The sequence below is a fragment of the Cebus imitator genome, unplaced genomic scaffold (assembly GCF_001604975.1).
Source record: "Cebus imitator isolate Cc_AM_T3 unplaced genomic scaffold, Cebus_imitator-1.0 Scaffold397, whole genome shotgun sequence".
NCBI classification, from domain to species: Eukaryota; Metazoa; Chordata; class Mammalia; order Primates; family Cebidae; genus Cebus; species Cebus imitator.
This window is the reverse complement of record NW_016107712.1, coordinates 1,286,134-1,302,520: the sequence shown is the minus strand read 5'-3', so window position 1 is coordinate 1,302,520 and position 16,387 is coordinate 1,286,134. Positions and strand designations below refer to the sequence as shown.

At 33.3% G+C, this 16,387-nt stretch overlaps 1 protein-coding gene across 4 annotated transcripts in view; it reads left to right on the top strand.

Annotated features, from left to right (window-relative positions):
• The window catches only part of BANK1 (B cell scaffold protein with ankyrin repeats 1), a 311,677-nt gene that overhangs the window by 101,325 nt on the left and 193,965 nt on the right, over window positions 1-16,387 (top strand). For 2 of the 4 annotated variants that reach the window (XR_005196870.1, XM_017508664.2), the window contains exons 7-8: window positions 14,890-15,086; window positions 16,009-16,041. Coding sequence is in view for 2 of the 4 variants with exons in the window: in XM_017508664.2 (XP_017364153.1) it covers window positions 14,890-15,086; window positions 16,009-16,041 (230 nt within the window). In the remaining 2 variants the exon portion in view is untranslated. The remainder of the gene's footprint in view (window positions 1-14,889; window positions 15,087-16,008; window positions 16,042-16,387) is intronic. The other 2 variants (XR_005196871.1, XM_017508665.2) reach the window with 1 other exon arrangement.

Sequence of the window (16,387 nt, the reverse complement as noted above, 5' to 3'; positions counted from 1 at the left end):
AATTATGGAGTGAAATGCTATAGCAACCAAAAATCTTATTATTGCCCCATCCTCTCTTTATTTTGGTAAATTCTGGGTTTAGTTTCCTGCCACTTCATTTATAATAAGTAAAATATCCTTCCATGTCATTATGTCTCAGTCATTTTTTATTCCTTTCTAGACAATAAACTCCCTTATTTAACATGCTTTCCTGCATTGTAGGAGTGGGTGGAAATAAGATGGAAAGTATACAACAAATAAAATCTGCTTTAATGTTCTCTTACCTTGGAATGCTTCATTATTGATTTGAAATTAGTGCTTTCCATTGACAAGAATTTTTCATGCAAAGAAGTTTTCTCTAGGAGTAGAATGTTACCAGGTTTCTAACTAAACTTGACATGCTAATATAATACAGGACTTCCGAACACGCAAGTCATAGAACTAATTCATGAACAACTTTCTAGTGTGTGAATCATCAGCAACTGTGAAGTCAATATAAAAGATTGTGATAGGCATTTTTTTGCTGATGTATATAGTACTTGAATAGAAAATATCAGAGTGTGTCACTTGAAGTAAGAGTATTATTTTAAACAACTTCTGTTTTGGTTGCAGATTTATGTGTAAACACACATGCTATGAGCTGTCATTTAAAAAATTTGAATGCCACTGACTTGGTGTGACAGTGAAGCAAAACAGCACACGTAGACAAACACAATTGCTTTAGCCCTTCTGTAATTCTCACCTATTCTGAGTTTCAATTCTGCTGCAGAGTCTCGTAAATCTCACTGCAGCAGATCCAAGTGTTTTCATAACTTCTTTTCAGAGCCCTTCCAAGGCCTGGATAATGCAGATAATCTCTTGTCATGGACAGGAAAAAATATATAGTTTAGCTTGTTTCTATTTTTATTTTTTACAGTCTATGCATTTAACAAAATTTCGCTTTGTACCTCATAAATTTTTACAAAAAGAGCTTGTTTTTAAAGGGGCCACAGTTGCCAGTTCAATTATCATAAATGGCAATTAGTTTAGGAAAAATTAAACTAGGTTATTTTGCCCAGAATATCTACCTTCACTTAGAACTGTCTCAGTAGAACCCATGCCACTTTATAGAAAGCATGTCAAAGCCTATATTCATTTACAATTGGTAGCAGTATTTTATTCTGAAAGAGGACAGCAGATAATCACCCAGGACTGTGAAAGTATTAACTCAGAATATTATCTCTGAATATGTCTTTGAAATATGGAGCATGTAACTGGATATTCAATACATAATGTGGTGGTAACTGTAGCTCTAAGATTTGTCTAGGACTGGTAATATCTTTAGGGTCACAGAAAATAGATCATTTGCAGGCACGGTAGCTCAGCCTGTAATCCCAACACTGGGAGGCTGAGGCGGGCAGATCACAAGGTCAGGAATTTGAAACTAACCTGGCCAACATGGTAAAACTGTCTCTACTAAAAATACAAAAAATAGCTAGATGTGGTGGCGCACACCTGTAATTCCAGCCACTAGGGAGGCTGAGACGGGACAATCATTTGAACCTGGGAGGCGGAGATTGAAGTGAGCCCAGATCACGCCACTGCACTCCAGCCTGGTAACGGAGTGAGGGTCAGAGTGAGGGACAGAGTGAGGCTCAGAGTGAGGGACAGAGTGAGGGTCAGAGTGAGGGACAGAGTGAGGGTCAGAGTGAGGGTCACCCTGTTACCAGGCTGGAGTGCAGTGGCGTGATCTGGGCTCACTTCAATCTCCGCCTCCCAGGTTCAAATGATTGTCCTGTCTCAGCCTCCCTAGTAGCTGGAATTACAGGAAAAATAAAAATAAAAAATAAATAAAAATAAAAATAAAATATAAAAACTCAAAAAAAAAATCACTTGCTAACTCAGTGGAGGAGAACTAAATGTCCATTGGATTGTCTTTTTTACGTCATTAAATAATTTAACATGCAGACAAATATAGAGAATAATATAAAGAACACCCTGTAGCTTGGTCAGATCTTAACATTTGCTTTGCTTCAGATCTTTTTTTCTTAAGAAATAACACATTACAGATCTAGTTGAATTTCTCTGTTTCACTCTGTTTCCTGTGCAGTTCTTCATCCTTTCACTATGTATATTTATTTTCATGATTAACATAGTGTGTACAATTTTGTAAATTTTATGTAAATTATACTTTTCTTTCAACTAATTTTTTATCCTTATAATTTTTTATATCTATATATGTATATATGTAGATCTAGTTCATCATTTTAAAAGTTCTATAGGATTATTTGGTTGATTACAGCACAATATGTATCTGTCCTAAATATTAATGTTGTTCTTAAATTTTTTATCATTACAAGTAATGCCACAATGAACAATCTTGTATATGAAACCCTATGCATATGTGTAATAATATCTCAGGAGATACAATTACTTTGAAAACGCTGGTTAGACTTATTCCTCTTTATCTTATGAGTTTGTTAACATCAAAAGTCTTATTTAAAATTATATTTTAAAATTATTTGTGGCTGCTCCTTTCCTTTATACCTATGAGATGGAGCTATGTATCAGTGAAATTTCTGGTCTAGACAGTTATGTACATATTCTACAGTGGTAGATATTTTCAAATTTCTAACAAAAATGTTTGCACTGATTAACAATCTCACTAGCAGTATTGTGGCATTGTTCCACATATTTTGTATGTTAAGAATTGTAAAGCTATTTATTTTTGCCAATCTGACAGCTGTTAAAAATCTCACCCTTTAAATAATATTTTAAATACAAACATAGTTGAGCATCGCTGTTTATTAACAGTTCCATGTTTCTTTAGTGAATTTCCATTTAATAGCCTTTATTTATTTCTGTTGTTATGCTTTTCTTATTGAAGTTTGGAAATGCTTTTTTCTTTTTCAATATACCTATTTTAAATAGCAACTTTTTGTCAGTTTTTCACATTTGCAAAAGTGGCTTGCCTTTTTTGTGATATTTTATGTGAACATATGATTAAAGTTTATAATAAATCTTGGTATGTATTAAAGCTAAACCCCTGAATTTTCTTTAAATTATTTTTGTCCCACTTCTTCCTTGATTTGTCCTATGGCATTTAAGATCAGTATGCCATTTTTCCATGAAAAACTTTATGCAATTGAAATAACGTTATAGATTAATTTGGTTAAAAAAAAAAGCAGGATACTTTATTTGTATCTGTTCACATCTTTCAAAAAATATTATATTTCATAAAACTTATGTCAATCTTTGTTAAATTTATTCCTATTTATCTTAAGGTTCTGCTAACATCAAAAATTCTTTTTTAAAAAATATGTTTTAAAATCATTGGTGGATGTTCCTTTTCTTCATATTTGTGGGATGAAAACAAATATAATGTATAATGGCTTTACAGAGAAAGAAGACTTTTAGTAAATGAGGATTTACTACTTTCTGAAAAGAAAATTAGGAAAAGATAGAATCAACAATGAAAAGACTTTATAAGAAATCTTTTTGAAATTATTTTCCAGTATATAAATTTCACAAAGCATGAAGTATTAGGGACCTTTTCAGTTTGGATTTTAAATTATCTGAGAAGAAATTTGGAAGCTGTGAAGAAATCAATGTAAAAGAAAAAAAGTGGGCAAGAGTATTTTTTTCTTGGATGAAAAGTAATAGATGATAGGGAAAAATGTAGTAATGTAAAATCATTTCAAATTAGTAACCAACACATCATCATTAAGTAAATATACTAAATTCGGGATTCATTTTCACATACGACATTATGAAAATGTCTAGTAATTAAATTGGAGATTTGGCATGTAAATTGACTGTAAAATTATAGATTTTTCCACTTCTTTTTTTTTTTTTTTTGCTAATACAATCCAAAGTACAAATTTTCACATCTCCTGCCAATAATATTTTTAGCATATTCTCAAGCTAATGAACTGATGCTTCAGTCTGGATCAAATCATATAAAATAAAACAGCCAGTTTGAATCTTTCAGATTTTTTTTACCTGAGTAACCAAAAAAATATTTTTTTTCAAAATCATACTACGGTTATTCGTGTTTACAGTGTTTCTTCAAAGATTCTATATTTCTTCAGATGTGAAGTTTGAAAAGGTATGCTTACAAACATACTGTGGTTGGAGGCTGTGAGTATAAAATAGGAAGGAAAGAAGAAGGGAGAGAAAGAAGAAAAAAATAAACAAGGCTGATACCAGGATGAGAATTTGTCCTTCTTCATCCCAGAATGACTTCCCAGACAAAGAATTATCTCTGGCCTGAGTATACATGAAGCACAGATAGGGAAGACAGGACATTATGTCTTACAGCATCAAAGAAATCTTTTGACTTAGGATACAAACTAACTGTGGAGCATAGGCAATGTGCTATCCTGAGTCCAGCTTTAAGGAACCAGCATTTAGGAATGGTGAGCCCTTTTCCACCTTTCAATGAACTTTATAATCCCCTCTCACCCCATTTCCATTACCATAACAACACATATTCTGAAATAATAAAGGACTATGTAATTATAGATGCAAAAGATAAGCCTGTGAACATAATATATTCTCCCAATTAGAAGAACCTTGATGTGAAAGATTAATCTTATTCATTCATTTATGTAACAAGCACAAACTAAGTGCCACTCTTCTAGGTGCTCCAGAAACAGGTGGCCTATATAGGAAAGTCCTTCTTCATGGAGCTTTTATTTAAGTCATGGAGGTAACAGAGTAATAAAACAGCAATGGCAAAATAAACAAGACTATTGCAAATAGTTATATGGGTTATGAGATAAATAAAGTGAGAAGATAGAGAGTTAGGAAGTGATGAAAAGCCATGTGAGGATTTTACACATGGCTTAATATCATCTAATTACATAAGACAAAATATTACTCTTGCTGTTACGCAGAGAATAGATTATAGGTGTGTAAAAATGGAAGTAGGGACACCAGATAGGAGGCAGTCCTAGTAGTGGCAGGAGAGGCTTGATGGTGGCTGTCACCTGAGTGGTAGGAGTGGAGGTGATGAGACTTGCTTGAGCTTGATAGATATTTGGAAGTAAGGATTGTGAGACATCCTGAGAAACTGCAGGTGAAGGAAAGAGAGGACTGGTCTGTGTGTAACTAAAGGCATGTTTATAAAAATACAAATAAAATAAATATCAATGCTGTTAACTGAAATAGAGGTCCTATGGCAAGAATAGTTTTGACAATATGATGACACTGTTTTGATGGTGTGATCAAAAGTTCTAGTTTGGCTATGTTAACTAAAAGACAATAAGGTGGTTGGTGTTAAGCATATAAGTATATAAACACCCAAGAAGGAGCTCATATGTGATATTCACAGCCATAGCCTTGAATGAGATTGTTCTGTAGAGAGTGCAGAGGAGGGCAAAGGTCTGAATCTTAGGCACTGTTGTATTTAGAGGCTTGGGAGAGAAATTTCCATAAAGAGACTGAGAAGATGCAGCCACTGAAGTAGGAGAGAGGTCTCTTAAAAGCCAACAGAAGACAATGTTTCCAAGAGAATAAACTTATCAACCATGTCATGTCCTACTCCTGAGAGAAGTAAAAAAAAGCCACAAAATAACTTGTGATATACACAAAACCATTCATTAATGATAGAAATGTACGCCCATGGATCTAGGTACTCCCAATTCTTTAGTGCCATGAAAATATTGTAGATATATTGATTTCTCCTGAAACTCAGTATCAATAGGTATTATTTATAGAGCAAATGCTCAGGAAGATAAAGAATTATAGTTCTGATTCACTATGTACCCCAAACCTAAAAAGCCACAAAATATCTAAAATGAGATAGAAATGCAGACTGATTGAGACAATGCAAGATGTTAATGAGTGGAGAGGAAAAAGAGCTATCCAGATAAAACATAAAAGAAGTCTATGAAAAATTTCAATTGACTACTTTTTTGCTTGTTTTCCAGTGTAATGAACCTCAGTTTTACTTGCTGTATACTGTTTAACTATTTTAAGCATCTCCAGAGTTTGTATCAGATAAATGAGACTGAGTTAAGATGTGCAAATACTGGGAAAGGTATGACTGGAAGCTATAGGACAAATTATGAACAAGTTCATATGAAATACGAAGGACAGGATAGCAGATGTATCAAAAAATGTAGCAGATTAGGCAAAGAACTCAGAAAGTGGGGGAACACCAGCATCAAGAGGCAGATGATAAAGAGCAAACAGGGCTTGAAAGCTGAAGTAGTTTGGCTGCATTATCTCCAGCCACTTTTTTACCATTCTTATCTGGCTAAGTATCAGTTTCTGACTTGAGTCATCTTGAAAGCTGAAAAGGTAACCTGGAAAGAGAATTATTCATACATTCTTAGAGAACAAATTTTTGACAATAATGGAAATCTGAAAAATAAGTATGATCTCTATCCATTGACATCTAGTTGACTATAAGAAATTATATTCCTCATGATCATTACCTACAAGCTGCAAATGGAAATTACTTTTGTAGCAATATAATGGATACTCTTTAGTTGAAATATTATTCTAACAATACTGTTTTTCTCAAAATGCTATTCAGATTATATATTTCTCTAAGAAATAAATTATAAATATTATTTAGCATGTAAGTTTTCATTTGTTTTGTATAAAGGGTATTTGGAAGTTAGCATGATGTGGGATTTAGTTGAAATTTCAATTTTGAAATATTTTTAAGTAGATAATTTTAATCTATATTTACTGATTTTGACTGATGTTTATTCCCTTTTTACCTTCATCTGATATTTACAGAGGTCTGTGCTGTTGTTCTAATGGTATCTTTTATAATTGCCCATTTATATACCTTTTTATATCTTTGAAATTTATTGAGCCTTGCTTTAAATTCTAAATACAATCAGCTCTTCCAAGTAAATATTCCTTGTGTACATGAAAAAATATCATTCAGTTGTCAGGTACAAATGTTTTAAATATTTCTTTATATTAAGCTTGCTTTATTCAAATATTCTGTGGCATTATTAATTTTGAGTTTCCTTATTCTACCACAGCGAGAAATATGTTAAAATTATTCACTATTATAATGAATTTGTTTCTCCTTAAATTTCTTATGGGACAAATATAATACTCATAATTTTCACTTCTGTTATCGTCTTTTCCATTGACCCTATAAAGAATGTATTTTAAAACACGTAAGCCATGACAGAAGAAGGAGGTTTTTTACAGAAACTGTGAGCAGAATGGAGAGAAAGTGTATTACAGACATACTTTGTGTAGTTTGCAGTTCTATTTACTTCTCTGTGAGGTTAACCCCAATTTTGTTGTCTATCTACTTTTGTTTAATTATGAGAACCAAGCCCGTATTCTTTTATTCAATGCTGTGGTTCTCAAACTTTAGCAGGCTTCAGAATAACTTGAAGGATAGTTTAAAATTCAGATTGCTGCCATCTCTCCTCAAATTTCTGATACAGCATGTCTGGGTTGAGTACAAGAATTTACATTTCTCACAGATTTTTATATGATGCTGATTCTACTCCTCTGTGAATCACCAATGAGAACCACTGAGTGAACATACCAGTGCTTGACTGGCATCATTGTTATGTACATAACTAACATTGACATAAATCAAATTAAAGTCAAGATAGATTTTTTATTCCATCACTCTGTGTCCTTAAATTAAAATCATGGGTGCAGAATGAAGTAGTCTTAGAGTGACTGTTCATTTAAAAATGTTTTCCCATACCATTATTAAAAAACCAAAAAACCTCACCAATGCTTACAAAAAGTTTAATGTACTCCACTTCATAGTAGGTACTCTTCTAGATACTAAAGGAAGGTAAAAGAATGTGGGATAAACAGGACACAGCCCACACTCTCAGGGGGTACAAAAGCCAAGGAACAAGAAAACAAAACTACAAAAATAGGTGTCATTAATACAGTGTGTTCTCTACACATGGCGCTTAACATCTGTTTTGATTACTCTGTCAAAGTTCTAAGCACTTTACTTATGATGTCATTCGCTTCCTCTCAATGATCCTGAGGTAGGTACCATTTTAATCTCTACTTTACAGATGAGAAGTTGCATACTTTCCCCAGATGGTAAGTGGCAGAGCTGGGACTTGGGTCCATGCAGCCTACCTCCCATGGCCACTTTGCTAGTCCCTAGACAACTGTGCCCCTGTACACTATAGTGAGCAGGAGCTTGGGAGCACACACACAAAAAAAGAGGACAGTCAGGGAAAACTTCACAGGGCAGATTATCTAAAATTTAAAGGAAGACTTCTCAAGTGTTTCTGCCTAATTATATAAATAACACTACAATGAATAAGTTATAATGGCAAGTTTGAAATAACCTCAAATACTCTTTTCATTATTTTTGCAATCCTAGAAACATGGCAATTTTTGTTTCATAGTGTACGATTTCCTTCATATCAGCCATTTTTGCCTTTAAGGGTAAATACTATCCTTTAGGAAGAAGCCCCATTTTGTTTACGGATTTATTCCTAGAGCCTAGAAAAATTTCTAGTGCTCAATAAAAATTTATTATATTAATTACTTAGCTAATGGTAACCAAATAAACCATAGACTAAAATAAAACCCCGGTATCAATAGATACAGATTAGTAATATTTGAACTCCCTAAATAACATGATTCTTCTTTGTTTAATTAAGGCAGCAATTTAGATTGTCATAATTTTTTCATTTTATTTTGTTCTTATTCATGGCATCTGTTATTAGCAGAATGAAAAATTGGCATGTGTGCCTTCTGAATATGCTGCACTGAACTGTCTGTGCTCAAGTACCGAGGCACATATGCCTGTCTTCTCTGGGCCAACACAAAAATTGTAGGTTTTTTGGGGTCAACAGGAATAAGCATCTATAATTACAGAGTTAGGAAAAGAAATATAAATAGTATCCATTAGTAACTGATAACAGGAAATAGGCTATCTAATATCCATTCATTTTAATGAGGGAAATGCATGTATGGGTTGACCTCAGGCACACACACACATACACACAGACACAAACATACAGACACACACACACATACACAGGTGAGGTGGGGCAGAATGGGCTATTTAATTAATGTCTTGAATAAGTTACAAGTTAGGAAACTCCGTCTTACTTTTGCAGTTGTTATGCAGTAATGATCTTCAAACCTTTGAAATTCTTTGAAATTCTTGACAGTTTCAGAAACCACTACACTACCACACACTATTATTAATGACCCTAAAATTACCTCCCTCCCCTTTCTAAAAGGATTCATTTGCTTACTGGATTCTGCCATTACCAAATAGTTATTTAAAACAGCTTCAGGTTTGAAAACTCACGTTGCATTATCTGAAAAGGAAAGCTACTTAGATGTAGAACTTGCTTTTATGCCTTATTTCTACAGGTTATGGTTTACTAAAGCCACCACAGTCATCTTTCTCACTGTATTGGTCAGGGTTCTCAAGGGAAACAGAACCAATAAAATGTATGTGTATATATGTGTTGAAAGATACAGACAGGTTGATAGAAATATATCTATAATAAATCTCTTTATAACATAAATATATAAAATATGTATTGAATATAGGCATTCAATTATTAAATACATATATAATAAATAATAAATATGTACATAAATATTTATAAGACATAAATATTGGCAGCTCTGAAATCTGTAAGGCAGGTTGGCACTTAGGGGCTTCCCTAATCATTCTCATATTCCATTTTCATTTTGTCCCTACATTGCATATGGCAGTGTTTCCAAAGGCATCTTAAGTTCTATCCACTCCTTTTATTGCCCAAAAGATTTCATAGATTTACCTCCTTGCCTTTGTACATTTTATTATCAAATCATTTAATATTTTAAAAGTATAACTCTGGTGCTATAGGGATTCCTTTTAAAATGCTGAAATAGTCCTTGCTAATGAAGTAAAACTTCCTTGCCTGACACGTTGATTTACTGCTTTGCGGCCCTCATTTCTTGAATTTCCATATGAGACCCATATAAAGGCCAATAGGTAGCATTCTACCTGTAAGGCATGGCCCCTGTGCTAGAGTTCCCAACTATCTGATCCCAACCCAGCCCATCTGGTTTGTGTACTTTTACTGTTCAACTTTTTCTGAATCTTTCTTGCTTCTTGGTTCTTGTCTTATCAAGACACAGCAGAGACGAAGTTGGTAATTTTCAAAAGGAATTTTTTAATGAACACAGAGGAAAATAATGCAAGCACATCTATGTAGAAATAAAATTTCTAGAGTCTTCTTTAACCAGAGTTTAGCTACACATTGGATGGACTGGATAAACATGAAACTGTCCAGCTCTTTTTATTGCCACAACATTGTCTGGGTTTTCTAGTTGAAAATGGGTAATAAACATATTTAAATGTTGTGAGATTTAATTTTAATTGATACCAATTCTAGGAACTTCTAACAAATACTTCACATCTCCCTGTGCTTCCTAGAATTACCTCCAGACATGGACTCCAAGCTCCCAGGCTGTCCGTCTATGGCCTCAAGCCCTGCTTCAACCTTCTTCTGCACCTTGCCTACTTCTCTCTGGCCATTCCTGGCCCACACCCCTAGATAAGAAGGTACTTCACAGTGTGTCCTCAAAGACTCTTTTTCTGAAATCAGAGTATCTTGCACAACCTGCCACATCCTTGTTCTGTTGCTCTGCTCTTACTCATTCTGCCACTAGGTACCTAAAACCCTACCTCTCCAATTCCATTTGTAAACCACCATATTTTCTTCTTTCTTTTCCTCCTCCTCCTATCATTACTGTTGCTAATTTTAGGGTGGATTTCATTCACTGGGGTATTCAGTAAGCAATGAGCCCCTTCTGGGTTTGAGGTGATGTGCTCCATTTATTCTCATACCTCTTGTCCTCTCATTATGCAGGTCCTTTGAATGACAGAATGCCGACATTGTAGAACTCAATTTTTACAATTTTACAAAACTTCCAAATTTTAAGCATACAATTAGAAAATAAAGAATTTCTATCAAAAATTTTTGAATGTACAGTCTTTCAAAGGAACTATCTGAGAACAACAGAGTAACCATTCACCTACATCCTAAGTTTTTCCTGTTGTTTGCCTATGCCTGACAAGAAGAATAAACAGAGAATTAAGGCTCTAGGACTGCTCTTTCTACTTAGAAGGTAGTTATGGAAGTGGGTTTTAACCATTCCCAGTGTGACTTTTAACTGACTGGGCCCTGAACACAGACAGCCCGGGAGAAGCTCTCACAAGTCATGGACTTGAATGCTCACAGTTGCCTCCCTCAGCTCCACAGCTTTTCTGGCCTCACCCTCAGGAGCAGTAGACAGGGGCTGTAGCTTCTCTCAGAGCCTCCCTGAATGTATGGAGGAGCAAAGAAAATAAGGCACCATAAGTTTGAAAATAACTGGCCATGCTGCAATGGGAAACCAATTCTGAACTCTCTTTCCAAAATGAAAAGGGGCCCATAGAGTGCTTTAAAATGCAGTTGATTCTCATTATTTCCAGAAGTTATGTTATATAAAGTAATTGACTTATTCAAGTCAATACTGAAACTTTGCTCCCAGTAGAGGTGTAGAGTTAGGTTCCTGTGAGCTTCTGGTCACAATATTTTCATCAACCAATTGATACGTAACCTTGCTTTATGTGTGTTTCTGTTTAAAAAATACCTTATTTAATATATACTGTTGATTCAGACTGAACTCACCGTCAACACTGTTACTCATGCCTAAATGAATTCATCTAATACATATATTTTTTCCATAAGGCATGCCATAGCTTTCTTGTGCTTAGAAATACTACACACCACTTCAACACCATACTTGGGTGGCATTTTAAACAGTTAAATCACCAAAATAAACCACAAAAACTGTGACAGTTGTGGCACCAAATGGACTACAAACAGGACATTTGTTTATAGTATGAAAATTGAAATAAGAAGGTAGAGTGTTGCCTTGTTTGACCTCAGCTGGGAATCTGCTTTGGGTGACTCAGATTTTTCATTGCTATACAGTGTCTGCAAATGACTGGGAAAGTGCCTTAAGGGGTTACAGACAAACTTTACTGTGTACATGAATTTGCAGAAATAGAATTCCCATATAATGAGGACCAACAATACGTATTTGCATGGAAGAATGCATTGGACATAGGTTTAATAACTGATTGAGCAGATGTAATGGTATTCAATTGAATGTTGAGAAAATTAAGATGCAGAAATTTCAAGTAGCTTGTTCAAATCACACTATGACTAAATGCTAGAGTTGAATTGTAAAGATTTAATTCAAAGTCCTCCAAAGTCCTAATGCTTAAGTGCTATATTATATTCCTTCTCATGGAAAGTAAATATTAAGTTTTAGAATGTTGGTATTTAAGTAATAAAAGGCATTATTTTGAAATTTATATAGTAAGAAGAAATTACGACGCATTTGAATATAATGCAGATTAGGCTCTAACCTAATCAACTAAAACATTTAAAAGAAAAAGTATCTTTTATGAACTTTCTTGAGACAATTAACAAGAGAAATACCAAGTGGCTGCAAATTCTAATTTTTTCTCTTATTTAAGAGAATATTTTAGTAAGAAGGATTCAATTGCAACAGTTAATGAGGTAGATTCAATATTGAGGCTAATAGTAAAGTATATATCTACTTATGCATTTTTCACTGCCATATTTTATGTAATATTAGAGGTAACAACAAAACTGTAGCATAGGACTTTGATGAACTATTTCTTTTGTGCATTTTGTTTACATTATCAAGGTTTTAGAAACATGATAACCTTGGCAGCATTTTTCTTCCTTAAAATTCTAAATAAAATTATGTCTAATATTTGACAGGATTGGAAGAGTGTTATATAATGGTTATATAATGTTTATATAATGGTTCTCCACATGTTATATAATGGTTCTCCTGTCAGAGACCAAAAAGTTTCATAAACACAGCAATGCTCTGTGTTTACAGATCCACAGAAATAATAACATTACATCAGATTTAAAATCCTATTATGAAAGGAATGAAAATTATTCTGTTTCTTCAACCTTTGCAACTATCTTCCCTACTCTAATTGGTATCTAATTAAAACCCAGGAAAAAATACCTTCCAGAGAGTTTCTTGGCTTAAAGCATTTGCGGCATGGCATCAAGCCCAAAAGAATATGAGAAGTCCTATAATTTTGACTCCCAACCCTTTCATTTTATAAATTAGGAAACTGAGGTCCACAAGATGAATTCTTAAGAACCACAGATTTAGTGGCTGAGCTGGGATTAGAATGCAGAGTTCCTGATTTTTAATCTTCTCTTTATTGTGTGCTTTATTGTTTTACCCTGAAGTGGCCACCTGGTCATCCTACTCTGAATGAATATTTACTGTTCCAGATAATGATTTATGAGAACAAACGGATTACGTGGTTATGAATTTCTAGTTTCAATACTCATATTACTGTTAAATTCTTTTTTAATGCTTATATTCTAAACTTGGGTATATTTTTATTATTCTAGTGAGCTAGGTTAATCTTTTGAAAGCTTTGGTTTGATTACTTCAATTTAATTATTAGCCATCTTTTGTAGGGATTGCCTCAAAAACTTCAGAAGCCGCTCTGCACAAACAAATGTATGACTTGATTTCTTTGCTATGTGCCAATTCACCTGTTTATTTGTATTTGTAAAACAAGTGCCATTGGACTTTTCCTTAAAACATTCTCCCCTCCTCAGACATTTTATTCTATTCTCATGAAATTACTTTTGGTAGACATTGGCTGAAATAACTGAAAACTAAAAATTTATTTTGTCTGGAAAAAAATCAAAAGTAAATTTGCCATACTTTGTTTTGAACTAGGGCTTCTCTATTATACCTTGGTAATAAAAACAGATGCAATGAATCTAGATTAATTAAATGAAAATTGCCATGACATGAAACAAATGTACACTGTAGATTAAACACATTCTATAAGTTTCTTGTATCTCCTTAACAAATCTATTATTTTAATCTAACAAGTGAGATTGTAAAGTGTTTGAAAAGTAAATGTGTGCGTTTAAGAAGATAACTAAATAGTGTATGAACTAAGATGATTAAAGCAAATTCACAATTTTCAAAAAAGCAATGAGATGACAGTTTTCCATTCCTTTAAAAGTTTGCTGGAAGACTACTAACTTCTGTTTTGATTCCTTTAATTCTGTTGCTGTAAGTCTTCACCTTACTTCTGATAATGCCATAGCTATCATGTTGGTGTGTAATTTCTATAACATTTTTTTCTCAACTAAGTGCAAAAGTATAAATAACAAACCATCATTCATTTTTCTGTATTTTGTTTTGTTTGACATTGGGATACAGGTTATATTCATCATTTTGTAGTGATATAAAATTAATAATTGTCTTCTAATTGATAGTTAATAATTATGAAAAATCAAACTCTAACACATTGATATAAAAGTTGTAAAATTCAGATGGAAATTTCCACACTGAAGTTGTTTATAAAAGTACTCACCTGTATTTTCTGTTGCAGTTAGTTTTTGAAAGAAAAATTTCATATAGAAATCTAATATAACCCCTCAAGGAATTTCATGTTTATTTCAACTTTAGAAGGAAGCAAACTAGGCAAGGAGGTAGAAGGAAAAATGATTTTATAGATGAACTTACAGAATTTTGTCACTTAGTGTTTGGTTCATGTCTCAGTACATTCAAAATGAGTTATTACAGTGCATTTTTCTTTCATTTCTTTTTCATTTAAGAGGTTGATGTGGCTTTTTAAATTAAATTTACCTTACAATTAAGAGTGGTGCATTAATGCTAGTAAGAATATTAGTTTATATTTATTTTAAGATAGGAAATTGAGGGGAGAAATATTCTAGATTGCTAAAACTATTGATGGTTTCTTACATTAAAAGTCTGGAGTGCTTTATGGGAATTACTTTTAGGGGTAGATTATGTTAGCATTCTTAATGAGATTGCCAATACAATCAAAACGTTACATCCTACTGCTTCTTGTGCTTACAGATAATCATTTCAAAGAACTTCCAACTCTTCTCCACTGTGCAGCAAAATTTGGCTTAAAGAACCTAGCTATTCATTTGCTTCAATGTTCAGGAGCAACCTGGGCTTCTAAGATGAAAAATGTGGAGGGTTCAGACCCCGCACATATTGCTGAAAGGCATGGTCACAAGGAACTCAAGGAAATCTTTGAAGACTTTTCAGTAAGTTTTTTTCTTTATTATATCGCTGTATAGTCTGTTTGATATTGTTGAAGAGACTATAAGGAAAGAAAACCTATTACATTTACTGTTTTGTTTAAGAATCTAGATAAGGCACTATTAGGCATATGAAAATGGATCAATAATTGTTAGGTTGCAGAAAAACAGTTTGATAATAATTCCAAAAGTCTACTCAATGAAAAGTTAATTTATGTTGCTAAATTTTTCTTATGTGATTCCTTTTTTTTCTCCCTGTTAAGTCTCAGTTCTGTTTTACGTAGGCTGAAGCCCCAAATTTCAGAACACTTTTTGAAGAATATTAGTTTTGTAAGAATGTAAACAAAAGAAGATTTTAAAGAGGGAATACTATCGCAGTACATAAAACACCCTTTGTGCTTTCACAATTATGTTTAGAAGAGCAATTGTTTTTCCGTTTATAACAAAGATATACACATTTTGCTCCAGCAAGTGAATTATACTCTGATGGCTCTTAGGAAAATATAATGGACAGTGATTTTGATGCTAAATTATCAAAATTTGTCTTTGGATATTTAAAACAATTTTATTGTCAAATTTTATTCCACATTGTTAATGTAGAGTATATAACTGCTACAAGCTTCTGGTTATTTTAGCATTTACTCTGATTGTCAGATTAGGCCAATCTAATTAATATTGGACTTCAGAAACAATCATTGGTATTTGAGATTTCCAGAGAGTATATTTAAAATAAATACAGACCATGACGTTTCATGATAAAATTAATAAACTACTCATTTTAGTCTTATGTCCTTCAAATGGCAAATAAGTATTATTTGTATTTCTGGAAGAATTTTAAATAGTGATTGTCATATATGCTAGTTTCTAACTAGTTAACATACTTTATCTGATGAGGGCATTTATTTCCATAATTTATCCCCGTACGCAGGCATTAAACAGAGCAGCATGGCATCTATCTCAGGTAAGTCAATAAGTCAATTCAGCCTTGGATATTTTCCATAATACTGTTATTTAATACATGTTAGGTGGCTGTGTTTAACTCTGCACAACTCTATTCTTTAATTTTTAGCCACTGGTACATTGGGTTAAAATTTTTCCTAAAAGCATCTAGAGACGCTTTCTAGGATAATCCCTGATTTTCAAAAAGTGATGCTTCTACTTCTTGCTTTCCAGTAAAGACTCAGCTTTTGACAGATGCAACCCCATGCACACTTCAGGTGCTCCATAAGTAACAAAATACTACATAATGATGACAGTAGATATGACAGTAGGTACAGTGGTAGGAGGTGAAGGTTGATGGATGTGGG